At 41.9% G+C, this 20788-nt stretch overlaps 1 protein-coding gene across 3 annotated transcripts in view; it reads left to right on the top strand.

The window, feature by feature from the left end:
• Lrrk (Leucine-rich repeat kinase) overlaps positions 1–20788 on the top strand; it is a 330029-nt gene that overhangs the window by 52440 nt on the left and 256801 nt on the right. For 2 of the 3 annotated variants that reach the window (XM_071690282.1, XM_071690281.1), the window contains exon 2: positions 7771–7849. In XM_071690282.1, coding sequence (XP_071546383.1) covers positions 7793–7849 — 57 coding nt within the window. In that variant the 5' untranslated portion in view covers positions 7771–7792. Of the gene's footprint in view, positions 1–7770; positions 7850–10700; positions 11000–20788 lie in introns of those variants that run through there. The other variant, XM_071690280.1, reaches the window with a different exon arrangement.

Genomic DNA, 20788 nt, shown 5'->3' with positions numbered 1-20788 from the left:
TTGTGAAGTATTGACAAAAATGATGAAACAATTTGAATGAAAAGAGAATGAATGAGAAAAATTAACACTCCAGCCAACTTTCCGAAAGACTTTTACAAAAGAAAATCATGAATATTGAAAACGCCAGCAATCTTTCTCCCAAGATATACAATTTGAGGTAAGGGATTTCACCGTAATAATTGTTGTTGGTGTAAACGTGTGAAAAACAAGTACAACCAGCTTGTTGACAAGGATTTCCTGAGGTTTAAAATTCATCATTTTTTCCCCCAATAGCGAATCAGTTAGATGTAGTTATCGTGTTGACGGCAGTGGAACTGATCCCAGAGCAGTAATTTTACCGTGGACGCACACTGATTGATGACATACAGCTACATTTTCATCAGTGTGATAAGCTACGGCCATCAGTCGATGGAAACTAATTAAAGTTTAAACTAACTCTCGTATATTGGATCTAGCACTTTCGAAAGCTTGTGATTCTTGTATGTTTTTTTTTTTTTCTTAAAACTTTGATATTAACTTTGAATTGCTAATGCTGTCTATGAATACGAGCGAGTGCCTTCTTTAAGTACAAGACTGGATGCTGCTGTTTCACTGAACCAATTAGGAATTGCGGTAGTGCATCTTTCCCATTGTAAACGTTTAGCCCGCTACAGGGAAATGAATTTATACATGACTGGCTGTTGGGAAAGGGATTTATTGCGTAGCATGAAAAGATTTCAACTCTGTAACCAAATGAATGAATTAATTTTACCTCATTTTCGGTCCGTGCGTTTTGGTGTAATTTACGGTTTTTTTTTTTTTTACGACAAAGAATTATAATGTATTCATATTTTTGAGTATGGAAATCCTTGCTTTATATGAACTTTTGTTGCCATATTGTAATGGAAATAATGGCTCGTGATTACGAGGTAAGTAGAGCAAATAGGTATCATGAGTTATACTGGCCTGTTGTGACGTTTACTGAAGAAAGATTTGTCAGTCAGACAGAATTCGTACCAGACGTGTGGCAGTCATTTTGGTAAGGCTTGGCTAAGAGACAACAGGAATTTTGCTGACATCATATTAAAGAATATAGATATGAAACTGTTTTCATTAAGATTTATCTTCTTGAACTTAAATGCAGACTCAACAGCCTCTCTCTGTTTCCTGGTCATGATTTGGCCTTTGCTTTTTTCCCGTGCAAGTTTTCCACACCCTTGCCCAACTTAATTATGTAGTTCAACCAAAGATCCTTTAAGCTATGAAAACAACAATTTTTATAACAGAAGTATGCGTACATCAGAGACTACAAATGACTTGGTCGAAACAAAAATTATGATTGCTAACAGGGGAAAAAAGATTTTGAATTATATTTTCTTATTTTAGGATTATTTTAGAGCAGAATTCGAGTATGATAACTGAACGGGAGAGACTTTTTTGGCCCCATTTGTCTTGGCGTACGACACTACGACAGCATCCTTGGCGTAATTTGTCAAAAATCTTAAAATGCAATAAGATCGTAGATGTTTATGTAACTGGAGCTTACGACACAGCTTTAGTTAGCTTATTCCAGCATGTTTGTGTACTTTTTTTTGGGGGGGGGGATATGTTTGAAATTCCTTTTTTGCGCTTGAAGTTAAGTTAGTGGGTGGGGGATGTCGTTTGCAGTGACTACATTAAGAAGGGTTGGGGTAGGTAGAGTGTGGAGGGAGGCGTGCGTGTTTAGGTAAGCTGGAGCGTGGAGGCTGGCGTTTGTTTCTGGCTAGGCTAGAGTGAGGAGGTTGGCTGTCGATTGTGATGGTTAAAGTGGTAAGGCTGGCGTTCGTTTGCCTCTAGGCTTGTGTGTGGAGGTTGGCGGCGTTCGTGTGTGTGTATGTAGGCTTGATTGTGAAGGTTAGCGTTCGTTTAGCGACATTCGTGACTTATGGTGGCACATGTCTGTAAAGCATTTCACGATTTTGTTTGTCATTTCTGATCGTACCTCACAGTGTCCGCTCTTTTCACTGGGCAAAACGTAAAAAAAAAAAAGAATGAGAAAAAATAACTCGCATGCGTATGAGATTTTACTTTCATGGTTATCCTTTGTCTTTAGTCTTGTTTTGCGTTTGCTTTTTCCGGGAGGTAAACAGTAAATGTTTACCCCTGAAGCCAAACAGTAAATTTTGTGTGAGTACCGCCGTCACAACCATTTGTCTGGAGGATAATGGCTGCTCCGCAAACACTGACTTTAGTCTGACACTAGAGGGTCCTTGCCTTTGTCATCACCAGCTCAGGTTTACTCTCTCTCTCTCTCTCTCTCTCTCTCTCTCTCTCTCTCTCTCTCTCTCTCTCTCTCTCTCTCTCTCTCTCTCTCTCTCTCTCTCTCTCTCTCTCGCGTTGGAAGTGCAGCGTCTCAGACACGACTGAGAGAGAAGTTAAGGGACGTTGGTTCGTGTGAGTTCTTGAATGGGTGATTTACCTTGGGAACACCGGATTGTGTTGCCATATGTGGAGAGCGCCAGTCGTGACGCACCTGCATAATGCTGCCGTAGTTACTGGCAGTTACGTTGGTAGGTAGGTAGGTAGGTAGAGGTATTTTCTCTCTCTTCCATTACTCACTCATCTCATACTTTAACTCCCTTTCCATCCAGATTTAGCCTCGGATACAGACGCGTATTCGTAAGGCTTATGCCGGCGAAGATGCGGTTTAACTTTTTGATGTTTGCTTATGACGAATTTCTCAGAGTCCTGCAAGAACGTAAGACGCCTATCCCAACTGGTTTCCTTTCTTTTGGACGAGCTACGGGTAATTTTACCCGGCTTGCAATTCGCCACAAGCTATTGGTCCAAATGGCGCGTTATGCTCTCTTATTGCCCCGGGGAATGAGTCGCTTCGTTCTGGCGTATCGCATCGTACTTTGTCGTATTCCGCGCCATTTATCCTGAGTTTCTGTAATGCGCCGTTGGACGGCCATTTTCCGAGCAGTGACAAGGGCCGTGTGTGTGTCTAGCTAAGGACACTTATTTCCTGTCCTGCTGCGTGGAATATAGTGTGAAGGGAAATGGGAATACGGTCTGAATTCATCGTATATTGTGTTAAGCGAAGGCGTTACCATTCGAATTCACGGTGTATGATGTTGAAGGAGAGTAAGGTACCGTTTGAACTCACGGTACAGGGTGTTAGGGGTGATTGGTTGCCCATGCTGCCATTTATTCGCCTAATGTTGTGGATGGGTAAATCAAGCATTTAAGGGAAATAAGATAGGTTTAGACTGATTGAAAGGCTAACTACGTCACCAATTATTATCATTATCATTATTCCACGAAAGGCTATACTACATCAAGTATTATTATTATTATTATTATTATTATTATTATTATTATTGTTATTATTATTATCATTACTATTAATTTATGTAAGGTGTGGCATCAAGACTGTCTGTCAGGATCACCTGTACCTTACCTTTGTGTTCTGCCGCGGAATATTTTAACCTTTATTGCCGTATTTACTTGATTAGAGCGTAATATAGTGCAGGGGAAGTTCTGGGGCGACTCGCGAGAAGTTAGTTCTAATTGTATGCTGGTGTTTGTTGGAGTGTTATGCTGGTGGAGTTGTTGCTGGAGTGCTGCGGTTATTGCATCTGCTGCTGGGGGTTGTTGTAGGGGCGGCTCGGGGTTGTTGGTGCTGCTGTGGTTCTTGGAGGAGCTGTTGTAGTGCTGTGGTTGTTACAGCAGCTGCTAGGGTCGTTAGATGAGCTGCTGGAGCGCTGCGACTGTCACAGCAGCTGCCAGGGGTTGTTTGAGGGGCTGCTAGGGTGTATGGTTGTTGGAGGTGATGCTGTGGTTGTTGTTGGGGGGGAGGGAGCGACTGAGGTGTTGTTGTTGGAGATGGTGCAGCTGAGGTGTTGTTGTTGGAGATGGTGCTGGAGTCTTAAGGTTGTTGTGAGTGCTGTGGTTGGCGGTAGGCTCGATATCTGGTTCATCTATAGAAAAGGGGGAACAAAAGAACGTTAAGATATGGGAAACTCAGAAGTACTGGGAAGGAGGAAGATTTTGATGATGGCAAGGAGAGAGCAAGAGGGAACAGAAGTGGGAGATGTTTTTTGTAAACTGTTAAAGCCCTTGACCACGATGATACGACCCTTGACCACGAGGGTACGACCCTTGACCACGACGATACGACCCTTGACCACGACAGTGCGACCCTTGACCACGACGATGCGACCCTTGACCACGACAGTACGACCCTTGATCACGACGATACGACCCCTGGGTAAGATAGGGAGATGAGGAAGGGTAAAGTAATATGAGGAGTAATGGAACTATCATTAGGGTAAGAAGAGAGATAGACAGGAAAGGAAAGGTCATTAGGGTAAGAGCGGAGTTGGGTGGTTAGGGAGACGATCTTTAAGGTAAGAGGGTAGGTAGATAGGGGAAAAGGCTGAGGTAAGGGAGTATGTTAGGGGTAAGAGCTGTCCCCTCGAGATGGGCGTGGTCTCTGCGGTGAGGTTGATGGGCGTGGCCCTCAACTGGCCAAGTGGCCATGGCCTCCAGTCACTGGGTTGAGAGGATTGAAGGTAGGTAAGAATTTGGTTGAAAATGAGAAGACAGAAGATGAAAAAAAGGCAAGAGGTAAGAAAAGAGGATGAAGCTCTGTCTCCCTTTATTCTGTAACGCCCCTTTATCTCTTTTTTTTATCCCGCTCTCACACCCACTTATTCCCATTTCTCTTACTCCTCACAGTTCACTTCTCCCGGAGTTATCTCTTCACTTTTCAACCTTGTACTCACACCTCCTGCATACTATGCTGTTATCTCTTTTCTTGCTTTTATGTCTTCACTAACTGTTTGCTACCTCCCCTCTTCTCCTCTTCCTCCTCGTCTCTTCTCTCTCTCTCTCTCTCTCTCTCTCTCTCTCTCTCTCTCTCTCTCTCTCTCTCTCTCTCTCTCTCTCTCTCCCTCCCTCCCTCCCTCCCTCGCCCCGTCACTCGCCACGCACCCAGGACCCTTCCCACCTCCAGCTGTGTGTACATTATCAGTATCAGGTGAGGAGGCAGGTAGGGCGTGGTCATGAGGCAGAGGGGTGGGCGTGTTGGATGGCATGGGGGTGGGCGTGTGCTTCTGACCGGTGGCGCCGCCCTAGCGTGACCAGGGGCGTGGCGGCCGCCCATGCCTCTCCCTCGCACGTAATTTGTTTCATCTTCCACGAACAAAAAAAATAAAAATTTCTGCCATTCTCTCTCTCTCTCTCTCTCTCTCTCTCTCTCTCTCTCTCTCTCTCTCTCTCTCTCTCTCTCTCTCTCTCTCTCTCGCATTAGCCAGAGTAGTGCAGAAGTTATTAACTTGATGCGTTTCACACGTAATGAAAGTATAGCATTGATGTCTTCTTTGGACATTATATATATATATATATATATATATATATATATATATATATATATATATATATATATATATATATATATATAAAGAGAGGCACAGTATGACTCTTGGGAGTTGTTTTAAAGAGGACATCACCTTTATATTAAGTAAATCAATTAAGTTATTCATTGATCAGCATATGACATGGTGTTTCGTCTGGCAAGCCTGGGTATATATGTAGCGCCGCTTGAGGTTGACGTTTCCCGAGGGTATTGGTAACACTGCCAGGTTAAAAGCAGGGTTGAACTTTTCCAAGTCATGTTTGTGGAGTAGCCTCACACAGGCTGCTGACCTGCTCTTGTTTAACTTTAGGAATAGGTGTTGTTAACTAGCTGACAGGTGTGTCATTTAGTCAGGAAATTTGTGAAATTGGTTTACGAGTTCGTAAATTGGTTAATTGTCATAGTAATTGGTTTAAGGGGGCTATAAAATAGTGACACTGGTACGTGATATGGGTACCAGGTTTGTAAGTTGACAGAGACATAATGTAAACTGGACCAAGATGTTTATAGATTTGCTTCCAGGTATGTAAATACCAGAAATTAGCTACCATGTATATTTACTCATCATGGAGTATGTATGTATATGGGCCAGGGTTGTCATAATGGTAAACATTCCCAGCATGTATAAATTGGATTAAGAATAATTTTGACCTCTCACAATTGGCAAAGAAAAGTAAATTTCAAAGATTACCTTGTTGAAATTAGTAAATATCCTTAAAAACTGTCCGAGTGTAATTGGAGGTGGACATGCACTCTGGACGAATTCTGCTTCTTGAGTGGCAAGTAAACACTGGATGACTTTTTTTTCGTTTTACTGTGCCAGAATCTAACGTTATAGAGGTTCCATTAACAGCTTAACGCATAATGCTTTTAGGGACGCAACCCAAGGTGTGGAAAATAGAATATTCATGCAGTATTTTTATGCGATAATATAAATATCAAGGAGTTGAGAAAAAAGTCTATATAATTAGTAGACATAAATGTTCCAAAATTTTGATAACTGCCTAATATATATATATATATATATATATATATATATATATATATATATATATATATATATATATGTATATATATATATATATATATATATATATATATATATATATATATATATATATACCTTCCACAAAAAAGAAAAAAAATTGTTCATTACAGATTTTTTTATGTCATATTTTAGTCTTGCCTGAAGCATGAGCCGTTTTCTGTGAATCCTTATATCGAAGAAAGCCTTTGCCTTTTCACTTTTGTGGCGATATTAAGTATATTTTTGTCATGGTCATTCTCTCTGATTCTTCGTGTGTTTTACTTATCGTCGTGCTCTTTCTATTGTAGGTCATTGTGACCAAGCGGATTTTATTGTCACGAAATGCCTGGCTTATTCACACTGGCAGTTAAGTGCTTTGGGCTCACATATCCAAAATACTTGTGTCCACTTTACTTATGTTGTGCGGACAAATGTTGAAGTATTATTTGATCCTTTCACACATTGACGCTATAGTTGAAGAGTTTAAGCAGCACGGAAAGTCAGTGTACTGTAGATACTGTTGATTATCGAAAATTGCATTTGATTAGTAACCATTGCAAGAGCAAACAAATTTTACAGATATAAATTAAGGTTCCGTAGATTTTATATATTGTGAGCGGAAACTTAACATTACTGCCTTTATGGGTGATCCAGGTAAATACTTGATTGTTATTACTGTACTAGGAACGCATACGCTGTGGATATATTTTACAGCTCTTGTTAAAACATAACGCAATTGTATGGTACATGTAGCCCACGCGCATGGGTGTGTGTGTGTGTGTGTGTGTGTGTGTGTGTGTGTGTGTGTTTGTGTGTTCAAACACCTGACATTCGTACTGTCAGTGTTATTATAGTGTGTCTGTTAGTCATGAATAAAGCATATGTTATATCACAGTTTTTCATTGTCCGAAACATTTCCGTTTAGTAAGTACTCCAAGATTATTTCATGGAACCTACATCAAGTATTTGATTTTTATACTGAGTGAATATGCGCCATATATAGACACAGTATACAAGGAATGAAATAAAACGTAAACTAAAGTATGTTGTTCCGGACGACGTCATATGAAATCGCAACGGCCGAACTGCTTTGATATTCACCTGTGTTTTTTATGATAAGGTATGGGATCCTAGTACTATTATCAAATGTCTGTGGTTGGTTTCAGAATTATACAGTATATATACGATATGTACAATACATACATACATACATAGCTTTACAGATACACCGTATATATACACACACCTATGTGATACGAGCTGTACAGTAGACCACAAGTCTGACACTATAGCTACTCCTCCATACAACACCGTCGTCAGAAGTGTTGGGCTGGTGTTAAGATTTTTCCTTCCTGTGTTACAGTCGGTGCTTGGGGCCGGCCGGCATGACGTCCCATTCACCAGACGACACCGAGGACTTCCCCGGCAGACTCCTGCACCAGGTGAGTCTTAGATGAGTCCTTCACCAGTTGAGTCCATTGACTTGGGGTCAGGTGAGTCTCAGGTGAATCCTCAGTCAGTTGAGTCCTAGAGGGTGGACTAGGTAAGTCTTCGGTGCTTCCTGCGCCAGGTGAGACCCAGGACGTGGGTCAGGTGAGGTCTTTACGCCAGCGAGTCCAGAGGACTGTGCCTCAGTTGAGTTTCGGGGTTCCTTCACAACGCAAGTCTTCATGTGGAAAGTGCTAGAGTCTCAGAAGGTGAGGAGAGGCAACAGGCGTGTTGGGAGGTGGGTGTCGATGCCGCTAGAGGTAGAGAGTTGGTTGACGTCGAAGAAGGGGATCAAGGCTTTCTGGCTGTAGCTATTGTTCCTCCAGGGTTCAAGCTGGAGCACTTTAGGTTCCACTAGGGTGAGGGAGAGTATTGATGGATGAAGCTGGAGTACTCCAGGTTCCAGTGGGGTAGGGGAGAGTATAGACAAGCACTACAGAGGAAGTATAGTAAAGTATAGTATAGTATAGTATAGTATAGTATAGTATAGTATAGAGGGAGGTGGATATATATATATATATATATATATATGGGGAGAGGTGATGTGAAAAATCTAGGAATCCATAACGGGGAGGGGTTTGTCTGTTGTTAGGAGGGATGTTGGAGGGAGGGAGAAATAACGTTTGGAGGTAAAGCGGGAGGGGTAAGGTTTTGGAGGCGAGGTGTGATGGAGGCAACAACGGAGGGAGTGAATTTATGGTTTCAGCGGGAATGTTAACGTGAAATTGGACTCGAGATTAAATGATGTACCCGAGATAAATCTTTATTATCACAACAGAATATAAACCAGATTATCTCTCCCGATTTTTTTAATAACCTTTCGATGATGCAAGTCCAGTTTCTGGATCAACGCTTATTTTTAGTTTCTTTTTTTAACCTCCCCATAAAAAGATGAACGTTTTGAATGAACCTATTAACTGATACACGTGATTGTTTCTGCACGCTCAGTCTTACATAAGGAAGAAGCATCTTTTTACAGTAGACTGACTGTATGTTCCACTGCCTAACAACCTGCCGGGTGAGAGGGGGGAAGGAAAAAGGTAAGAAATGAGGCCTTAAGGAGGAGGGAGGAAAATTGTACTTCGTTTGGAGGGAAAAAAAAAGATCATCTTTAAAAAGGGCGGTTTGTTTATGGTCGGAGCGAGCGCGTGGGTCGGAGGCCTGAGGAAGTGGGCCGTTTACCCTGGGAGCCGCTGCTGCTGGGGAGAGAGAGAGAGAGAGAGAGAGAGAGAGAGAGAGAGAGAGAGAGAGAGAGAGAGAGAGAGATCGATTGATATACAGACAGACGCAACGCGGTGGTAAGTGAATGTAACCAGCGAAAGGGAAGGAGCGAGTGTCGCTTACTTTGAAATCTGACGCCTCGCTCATACAGCACGTAAGGTATGGGATCGCCGGTCTCTGCCGGACGGGTATATTGACATGTCACGCGTCCATGTGTCCGTCTGTCCTACTGCCCATCCTTCCGTTTGTTATGGATTCTGTCATCTACAGGTGGATGGGTTTCTCTATCGTGTAAGTTCGTATAGGGAAGATGAAGTTGTTCGTGCCTTTATAGTTTAGGATAAGGGGGTGTTAGTGGGTTGTAAACAGCTGGAAACATTGCCTTAAGCGAAAGTAATACTTTTGATGGTCTCGTCGTACTCTCATACGTACGTACAAACCATAGTTACCTGGTATCTGGCGTGAGATGTGTATGTGAGTGTGTTCACAGGATAAGGGTATATAGCACAAGGACACCACGAGTGTAGAAATCTCTCTCCACAACACGCAAATAGTATTCACACAACTAATTATCTCACGCACGCCAAACAAGATGTGGTCCCACGAGTGTAGAAGAACCATTCCCGTACAGTAGAAATGGGTCATTTACAAAGTCCTCCTACCGTACAGACAGGTAATTACAAATGCATGAAGAAATACTCACACGTGCATGTGAATGACTTGCCAAAATGTATGGACTTCAACTCGTATGTGTTTGCAAATGAGGGAAGTGTAAACCAAGGAGGATTGCCATAGATTACAACGGTACCTGATTGGTACATGATGAAGATCAACCCAAGTAACTGTAATGAGGCTGGGTCATTATAAAAGAAAGCCCTCGATAGAGTAGTGGATGAATGGAATGAATTTGATTAAGACGTGGTAAATGCAGACAGAAAAAAGATGTTCAAGAAGTGTAACAAGGGAAACTTAAACGGTGGGTGGGAGGGGAGGGGGTGTAAAACCATTCCTGTACAGTACAAATGGGTAATTATACTTAGGCGCACACACACACACACACACACACACACACACACACACACACACTAGGACATAAACAAACATGTCCATATACACATAACACACACACACTCTTTTAAGTTCTCCATCATATGATTACATTTCTCACCCACACATCACCTGGTAACCGCTAACGATGCGTGTGCATTAGCACAGCGGCGTTGATGATTCGCGTGGACGTTTGCACCAACAAGTTGATTAACAGATTGGATTACCCCAAGCACCTGAAGCCCTGCAAGCTAGAGATATTGAATTAAACCGAGAACCGGGCCAGGTCGCGCGAGCTGTGTCCGTTGGTTCGCGGCAACGTTGCCTAGTGATGTATATTCCAAATCATATTTCCCAGTTACCTCGTACTCTTAATCCGTGTTTCCGAGTGATTTTCCATGGCATATTAGGTGGGTGGTATAGTGAGTATTTTGGGTGGAGAGTTTTATTGTTGGAAAAGATGATTTGGTAAGTGTTACATTAGGTGGTGTTGCCATATCCGGGAAGTGTCTCCGGTATTTTGAGCGCGCCGCCCAAAATGCAGGAGTAAGGCGAGTGTGTGTGTGTGTGTGTGTGTGTGTGCGTGTGTGTGTCTCCCCTCATAACGTCCCTGTCCGGCCGAGGGGAGAATACCCTCGCTGCTCCTTCTCCTGGCCTCACTTGTGTTCCGATACCGTCACGTGTGTGAGGTTTCAAGGGAGAGGGAACTTGTGTTGTGAGAGTTCTTTTGGGCATCATCAGCCTCTTTTGGCGATGAAGTGAACGTGTTTCTTCAACATTCAGATCAGATGTTGGTGGATTAATTGTGATGTTTTTGATTATCGTAGAAGACCTGTGTAAGTGTTGGTCATTTGAAATATAGATATTTGAATTAGATGAAGGAAAATATGTTTTGTCAGTATGATACTTATGAAAACAAAGTGGCATTTTGTGTCGTGAAAAGTAAAGGAAACATGAGACAGTTGTACGGTGGATCCTTTAAATGGTGGTGGAACCTGTTTACGTATTACGTTCCGTACCTTACGCTGTGGTGCTGTGTGGTGTTGTTTTCTTCTGGAAGCGAGGAGCGTTAGCCTAGAGGAGGAGAACCTGTGCGCGAGTGAGGTACTGTGGGCAAACCACAGTCATAGTTCACCACAATTATCATTGAACGCAGTTTTTCACGTTTTATGACCGGAGTAAAGTGCAGGACGAAGTATACTACATCAGAGGACAGTGTTGATGTGTAGTCTTTAATTATGAATAGTTATGATGCTAATTATAGTGAGCTGACAGTTTTATGTATTGCTATGATCAAGTTGACCTGAGAGATCAGGAGTGTACAGTGCCGAATAGCAGGTGTTTATTGTGTGTGGTGGATGGACCCATTTTTTGATAATGCATACAGGTATGTGAATGGGGCGTACAGGTGTATAACCTGTTTTCTTGGCGTATACGTTCGGTTCTCTTCTGTACCTGACTTGTTAAAGTTGTGTTATCCGTTCATCTGGCAGGTGAAATGGTGTGGAACTCAGCTAAAACGTCCAGCTTTTAATATTGCAACACCACCTTTGTTAAGCGGAGAGTATTGTGGTTGTATGAAATAATGTTTAGTGTCTAGTAAAACTAGTGCCAGTGTGTGCATGATTGCTATTTACGAGTTACGGGGAGAGGTTTACACTCATGTTTCTCCGTCTCTTAACCTTGTAGATGTATGTACCTCGTATTTATTCTTGCCCGTATACAAAGTCTCAGGCACACAAACGCACCAGCTTAAGCCAGGTTCCCATTTATTGACCAACCCCCGTGGGGAGTATGAACAGCTGGGTTGGCTGTGGGCCGACTGCCGCCCCTAGGTAACGTAACCCGGACGAGTCTTGCGTGAATCTTGGACCACAACACCATGCATTGCCCATAAAAACTTTCTCAAGTTCAGATCTTGGGTTACTTTTAAGCTTAAGTTACAGGTGATTTTGTATGTATGTATGTGGCTATTTGCCAGTCCCTGTTTTTACTGGAAGGGGAGGGAATATTACACTCGTGTGGCCCCATCTCAAGAACGTTCTGTAATGACGTATATAGCCTTTTAAGCTAGTGTATGACGTCTGCATATACAACGTCCTCGTTCTGTTTGATCCCTTGATCCACCACTCTTATGCCATAAGAGCGCGTCTTTGAATTCGTAATACGTCCTCTTGTTGTTCTGTCCTTGCATCCTTTCAAAGAACTGTTCACTACTGTCCACGTCATCAATCTAGTTTAGAAATTTGACGGTTGTGATGAGCTCTCACCCCTCACTCATCTCTTTTCGATCGTTGGGAAATATAAGGTTTCTCCCCTTTCGCAGGTAATGTTGATAATTGTGATGTAGCCTAATCGTAATAGATTAGCGACGAATGTTAGAGTAAACAATAGGTTTATCTACCTACAGTCGGTCAAACTAACTGTATGAAAGGCTATTTAATGAAGCTTATGCATAGAATCAATTTTGTAAGAACTTATTTGATTATAAAAAGCCCACTGGGGTTTGACAAAGATCCTGTGTGACATTTGTAATCGTTCTGCGCTTCCCGTGGAAGGATGAGCATGGATGGGGTGGACAGTAAATTGGCCGCGGATACAGGCACAAATTAAAAAAATCTCTAACTCAACACTTCTGAATCTAGTGCCAATATTTTGTGTTTGTGTGGTGTGTGTGGCAAATGACGTCAGCGTCTGTCTTCTCATATCACGTTACTGGACTTCATGAACCGTTGATTGCCCTGACTTGGATCAAGGTCGAACCTTCACGTGGATGAGGGTCAGCCTTTACGTGGGTTAGGGGTAGCCAATGTTGTGAGTTATGACCAGCCCTTACGTGAATCAGGGCCATTCTTTACATGGGTTTAGGGCTAACCTTCACGTGGACCAGGGTCAGCCTAGTCGCCCATTCTTTCCCTTTGTCTTGCATTTCCTCCTCCTTTTCTTTTCTTTTTTTGACCATTTTAGTTAATCACTGCCATGTCGGGTGAAAAAACGAAATAATAAGGGGAAAAAAGAAACAAGAAATTAACCAGGGTTCCGCATGATCTCTTTTATTTCCAGAGAGACACTCTCTCTCTCTCTCTCTCTCTCTCTCTCTCTCTCTCTCTCTCTCTCTCTCTCTCTCTCTCTCTCTCTCTCTCTCTCTCTCTCTTCTCTCTCTCTCTCTCATTTATGTTTGCTTTGTCCCTGGCTCCCGCCTGTTCCTTTTCTCGTATCCTGAGAAACATCCTCAATGTCCAGTTCCATGTGTATCCTCAGTGGAAGGGCCATATATGCAGTGAACGTTCGTGTTATGTGTCATCGTAGAATAATCTTGAACAGCTTAAGGTGTTCAAGATTATTTTCTGTTGTTGGTTTTACATTGTTACGTGGACGGCCTTAGTGACCTTGGTAGGTAGGCAGTGGGTAGGTCTAGAGCTTAAATAACCAACCAACTGTCATGAAGTTCTATCCTTTTTCTTGGTCTCATGTACTTCCCTTAGTGGCTTGATCTTCGGCTTCGTCGTGTTTCTCATTTTTAGTACATTTTCCTTCGTTTCGTTTGTTTCCACGTTGGTTCCTTGTATTTCTGTTCCATTTCTTTTTATCCCAGTGGTCTCATCTCTCAGTGGCATTATTTTCAGCATTTTTTTTTATATTCATTTACTTACATGGAGTCTTTGTATTTTTTTCTGGTTCATCTTCATTCCTTGGTGGGTTTTCCTTGTTCCTTCGGTTTATAGATTTTCCAGTGTTTATTTCCCCAGAAGATCACTTATTTTATTTAGATTTGTTTATGTCCCGCCTGACTCTTCAGTCTCATATGTATCTATTTTCTCATTTACTTCTTTTTGCTTCTTAGTTATTATAGGTTCCATCTGTCCTTCAGCTTCGTTGTTTATCCTCACTGGTTTCATCATACCCCCATGTCCCTGAACACTGTTTTTTTTTTAGTGGTTTCTTTCTTTTCTTTCGTGTATTTCATCTGCGCTTTCCTTCCTCTCAGTCTTGTAAAATATCCTCAGCTGGTTCATACTTGTTTCGTGAAGTTTGTCAGTGGTTCCTTATTGTCTCACTTTTATTTAGACCCTCTAGTGGCTCTATCATCGTATTCAGTATTTTTCCTCAGTGGTTAATCTTTCCACCACATTCCGGTTCATATCCACAGCGGCTTCTGTCTCTCCTCAAATTGGCTTCCTTAGTGACTAGTCATTTTTTCCCTCATCTCCGCATATTTCCTCAGGGTCTCCCGCTGTTCGTAATATGAATTAATTTCCTAAGTGGCGTCTCTTGCTCCTCGTGGAATTCATCTCCTCTGGTCTTCCTTTTGTCTCCTTTCCTCACATTTCCTGCTACTCCTAGTTCGAATTCATTTCCACTGTGGCTTCTCATTTTTCTCGGGCCATTTTTCCTTCTCTCTCTCTCTCTCTCTCTCTCTCTCTCTCTCTCTCTCTCTCTCTCTCTCTCTCTCTCTCTCTCTCTCTCGGGAGACATTCGTGGTTTCTTGCCCGTTTTCTGAACGTTTCTTTTAATTTCCTAGATTCCATAGGAATGGTCATGCATCCTCTTCTTTGAAGGGAGAGACGCTTTCGTTTATGGATTGATTGCCAGTATCCCACGTGCGGATGAGGGAGAAAGAAGTGACTAGCAGACTAGGACCAAGAAGTGAGGCTTCACGGCCACTGTAGTGCTGGATCTCTGCGTTGCCGTCTCTAATTCTCGTGATATCCAGGAGGGTGTGTGACCGTCGTCCGCTTACTATCTGAGAGAGAGAGAGAGAGAGAGAGAGAGAGAGAGAGAGAGAGAGAGAGAGAGAGAGAGAGAGATGTATGCCTGTGGGGGGGCGAAGGTCATGTCCATCTACTCAGACTTAGCGTGTAATGTGAATGAACATGGAAAGCTTCAGCTTAGGAGTATCTTTTCAATCCGCCATACTGTGCTTATCGATCGCTTGTGAATGCTTTCAATAATAATAATAATAATAATAATGATAATAATAATAGTAATGATAACAATATGGTTAATAAGAATACAGTAACAAGTATTTATAAGATTTAATGATCATGACTGATGATTATCAACATTACTTTTAAAATAATAATAATATTAATAATGATAATAATAATAATGATAATAGAAATAATAATGATAATGATAATGATAATCTCCTGGGTAATGGTGTTCATCTGCACGTATTCTTGTGTCTGTTCTGGCTTGTGTTTGTCACCTGGCCTGGAGCCCGGCTCGTTCCCCTGTCACCTCCTTCCTTATTTATCGCCTTGCTTGTGTTCTGCACTTTGTCTTGCCCTCCCTCCCTGTCATATCTATTCTTCAGGTTTAGAGCAAGATCTCTCGCCAAGTTTTTCCTTTATGCTAATGCTAACCTTGTTGTCTTATCTTATTTTCTTAAGTATATTGTTTAAGTTTGCCCTGAAATTTGAATTTTAATCATACTTTAATTTTACTTTTTTTTTTACATACTTTTGTTATGTCGTAAGTTTGCATTAACATGATTATGTTTCCTCTCATGTTTTTCTTTATTGTCATTCATGTGTTTAAATTTGCCCTGAAAGTTATTTACTTGTTTATATTTGTCGTGCTCTTACGTGCGAGCGATGTAATGTTTCGTGTCATATTTCCGTCTATACGTCCATACTGTATGACGTAATCTGTACCGTCTCCGTCATTCCGGTGCTGGTCTGCAAGTCTTCATTTTGTGGTGTGCATCTCTGCCCTTCCTTCATTCTGGCCTCCATCTACGTCACTGCCCCTGACGTTTCATTAAACTTTTGCCTCTCACGTAATCCTACAACATACACATCCACTGGCTCTACTTTCCTCGTATTTTCCCCCCTCTTCTAATGTTTGCACCTGGAACTGTCGTATTCTGTTTACGTTGTATAGCCGTAGGGTCATTGTATTTCTTCAAACTAATATTTTTCCTTTTATTTTTCTTTAAAACATCGCCCTCCTTTCAAAAGACTCTCGTATTATTTCCCCTATGAATACTGAACAATACTTTTCTCTTCAGAATATGTATTTCTATTCAAAGCACGACGTTTACCTCAAAATATTGCCCTTCTAATAGTAATACACTTTCCTTCAAAGGGTTTACTTTCTTTTTATGGTTAGTATTCACATTTGCCCCCAAATTTTGCACCACATATTTTTCTTCGGAGAATCGTGTTTCCGTTGATGGCAACTCCATATCCTACCACTCTACTGTTTTGTTCCTTAGCTTTTTCAGTCAAGCTTTCTATCATTATTGATCTTTTCATCTTCTCCCTAATCACGCCTCGTTTTCCATGAGCATTTTTTTTTTTCTCTTATTCAATCCATTTTGCATTCTCACTTTTTATATCTTCTTTCCATTTCCTCTGCCTCGTCACATCTTGGTTATTTCTTGCCTCCATTTCCACCCATCTTCACTTTCCCCCGTGAAGCCGTCTGACTTCTTCCCACCCGACCGACAGAAGTACTTGAGATGCGGTTTTTATAGCGCCCGGAGGATTTTCATTACGTCGTGTTATTTGCCAGCTTGCTTTTTATCCTTCCTTATTGTGGTGCTTTTATTAGAGGTTTGTAGATGTTTCACCCGCCGGAATTTGCAGGATTATTTGACCACATTTAAGACTATGCGATCATCCGTTGTGACTCCGTGATCAGCACTTGCCATGGTATGTGGTCGGGATATAACAATGTACAAGTGAAAACGGATTTTTTTTTTTTGTGTCGTGTTATTTTCGCGTCCCTCTGTACATATTAAAAGTCGTTGGAAAGTCATTTTGTAGGTAACTGGTACGTATTTTTGTACCCCATTGTTACCAGTGGAGTCTCGGAAATTACTTCGTGCTTACAAATCAGTTTGAAAATTATTCACATGCATAGAAAGCTTATTAGATGGGAAGCTTGTTGAATATGATTTTTCATTACACGTTCACTGTTGTAGTTCGAGATGACGAGGAAATATTAACCAGTTCCCTCGATTCTGCCAGCACGTATGCCATGGACGTGAATCAGCACCAATAGACAATTTCATGTGAGGCAATCCTTTATGTTTACCTCTGTGTACATGTTGCTCAAACACCCTTAGGGTACAAATCTTTATACTGTGGAAGTGGAGAAAATCACATGTTTGCTTTTTATATAGGTATGATGATAATGATGGTCATATAGTCAAAATGACTATTAAAATAGATTAACATGAAACCTCTACATCATTTGGCTTATGCCTGATTTTGAGAACCTATATATTCCGCAACAGTAATTTCGCACATTTACTTTCAGAAAGTACTTAGTTCATCATATGTATGGTTAGCTTTGATACCGCAATATACCTTTGAATCTCCACTGTAAAGTAGATATGTAAAAGTGAGGGAAGTAGATATCATTTGTGGATAGTTACCATATATAAGTAAATAGAGTTCTTGGAAATATGACAGCCTAAGTCGGACACAAGAATGAAAGAGTTTGAGAGGTAGGAGAATATGAACACCTGCCCCCAGACCCAGTAGGATAGTCTGTTATTCTCTCCAAAGACAACAGTAATGTTTACAAAACTCGCCGTGAAAGCCAAAGTACAAGAATTCGTCAGCAGTCATTGTTTTCAAGTCCCAGCTGTGGGAGCTGAAACATTACCCCGGAATCCTTATTACAACGCCCGCTTCACATCGAGAGACCTCCGGCAGCCATTTTTAAAACCTTCATGCGCTGTTTTTGGTTCACGTTATACAACACAGAAACAATTCTTTTTTCTATTATTATTTTCCTCACGATCAAGGTTTCAAGTCACATTGGAAGTGTGTGATATTTACATAGGTTTCCAGAGTTTAAGCCGAACAGTAGTTGGCTGTGCATGCGACATGTTGTTGTAAAAAGAGAAGGAAAATGTCAGGGGTCATGTCCGTTATGCGTTAACCCGGGCTGGACGCTTGACGGGCGGGACGTCACTTCTCTCAACTGACTCACTGATGTAAACTTTGGTATTTCCTGGTCTACGATCTTTGTCATAGAACATTTTATGATAAGTATACTGTGTCCATCAGATGATATACAGGAACACCACTTGTTTATCATGGGCGTTGTGACTTTAGCCAGGCTGGGTATTATTTTCATCCTGATGTAGTCAGGGTCGCTGAGAGCATGTAGTCATTTGGTATATATATATATATATATATATATATATATATATATATATATATATATATATATATAATTTGTGTGTGTGTGTGTGTGTGTGTGTGAGATTAGATTCAGATTTGACATAATGGCGTAAGTTTTCCGTCAACATTAGCTAGAATATCTGACCGACATTCAAAGTAATTAGAGGACGAAAAAAGTAATAGAATTCCACAGTACAGTCGTTGTAGGGAAACGGGTATCATTCTGATCAATCCTAGAGTGCCCGGCCTTCACACACAAACCGTGGGAAACAGCAGGCAGAAGCATGGCCTCGGAATGGAGACACTTGCAGAGAGCTCACGGGAACAGTGGCCTTAAGAGGACCTGTAGAAGAGAGAGAGAGAGAGAGAGAGAGAGAGAGAGAGAGAGAGAGAGAGAGAGAGAGAGAGAGAGAGCAACATCTCGGTGCATAGAAAGGGATGGTTGAAGAGAGTTGTCCCCGAGATTAATGAGACGGGAGGCTCTTGATTCCACTCTAGTTCACAGAGAGGTGGAGGAAGAGTCGCCTCGTGTGTTTCAGAAGTACGTCGTACTAGGGCGAATAAAACAAACCGTCGATATGAAACTGTTGCTCAGGAGGAATTGATTAGTGAGTGCATGGCGATGGAAAGCAGGCCTGTGTAACCTGTCCCTGTGTTCTGGTGTGACGCAGTGGGTGTGCTGTGCTGGGAAGGTAGGGTGGGTGTGCTGTGCTGGGAAGGGAGGGTGGATGTGGTGCTGGGAAGGTAGGGTGGGTGTGCTGTGCTGGGAAGGTAGGGTGGGTGTGGTGTTGGGAAGGGAGGGTGGGTGTGGTGTTGGGAAGGTAGGGTGGGTGTGCTGTGCTGGGAAGGTAGGATGGGTGTGCTGTGCTGGAAGGTAGGGTGGGTGTGCTGTGCTGGGAAGGTAGGATGGGTGTGCTGTGCTGGGAAGGTAGGGTGGGTGTGCTGTGCTGGGAAGGTAGGGTGGGTGTGCTGTGCTGGGAAGGTAGGGTGGGTGTGGTGTGCTGGGAAGGTAGGGTGGGTGTGGTGCTGGTGGGAAGGGAGGGTGGGTGTGCTGTGCTGGGAAGGTAGGGTGGGTGTGGTGCTGGTGGGAAGGGAGGGTGGGTGTGGCGCTCGGGAGTCGGCGTGGGGAAGGTTTTCTGGACGAGGGGGAGGGTGAGGGTGGACGAGGCGGTCCTGGAGGTCGGCCTCCGTAGGAGGTTATACTCACACATCGTTATAATTTGAGTTAGGCACCTCAAAAAGCTAATGTCCGTAAGAGAGCCAAACTTCTAAATGTTTCTTATAATTTAAACGTCGGGCAAGTGGTTTATACTGTGTTGACTTAAAAAAAAAATTCCACTGGAAAATAAACGACAGGCTTATGAATCTTCATATCAAACTACACAGAATCCAGCGCAACCAAACCTGGAATAGTTAAGCTTGGTTAGGTTAGTTGTGATGGAATATTTTCATTGTATTTTATGTTCGTCCGAGTGTGAAGAACATAGTAAGTAAACAGGATTTCCTTGGGTCAGTAGATAAGATATAGTGTTGAGTTGCTTGTGTGTGTGATCCAGAATCATAAAAGGTAGTGACTGAGAGTTTGAGCCACGGAGGGGAGGTTTTAAACATATTCCACGTTTTGTGATTTCCCTTTATTCTGAATAAGGTTCACAGCCAATTAGATTGATGTTCTTAGTATATATCAGCAGGAGTCGTGTTGATGCTTGCCCGCTACATGATTTAAGCCCTTGAGAAGTGGTTGCTCTGTTATAGTGGGTAAGGGTGCGTAAAGATGGTGATGCACAGAAGAGTTGGAATAAGAGAAGGGAAAGGTGGTAAAATTGGAAGAATTGCTAGATATATACAGATGACAGGCAGATCAGCTAGCAAAATTATGTATTGGAATCAGTTTTGGACTAGCTGTCAGGGAAATCCCCGTAGACTCATAGGAATAGGAATATATATATATATATATATATATATATATATATATATATATATATATATATATATATATATATATATATATATATATTGGTTTTAGTAGTGATTTTTTACATCCATTACATACGCGCACACTTGCATACACAAGTTTGTCATGCATTTCATAGCGTCGAAATTATTAATGACATTTGAGTATTGGAATCATATTCACATGATGAATGGGAACATACCCTCGCTGTATTATATATATTTGAATTTTGCTGCCGTTTTCCGTTTGTGAATATATATATATATATATATATATATATATATATATATATATATATATATATATATATATATATATATATATATTATCCCTGGGGATAGGGGATTAAGAATACTTCCCACGTATTCCCTGCGTGTCGTAGAAGGCGACTAAAAGGGAAGGGAGCGGGGGGCTGGAAATCCTCCCCTCTCGTTTTTTTTTTAATTTTTCCAAAAGAAGGAACAGAGGGGGCCAGGTGAGGATATTCCAAAAAAGGCCCAGTCCTCTGTTCCTAACGCTACCTCGCT

This window comes from Panulirus ornatus, chromosome 48 (genome assembly GCF_036320965.1).
Source record: "Panulirus ornatus isolate Po-2019 chromosome 48, ASM3632096v1, whole genome shotgun sequence".
In the NCBI taxonomy this organism is placed as follows: domain Eukaryota; kingdom Metazoa; phylum Arthropoda; class Malacostraca; order Decapoda; family Palinuridae; genus Panulirus; species Panulirus ornatus.
This window is presented reverse-complemented; position numbering and strand designations above follow the sequence as displayed.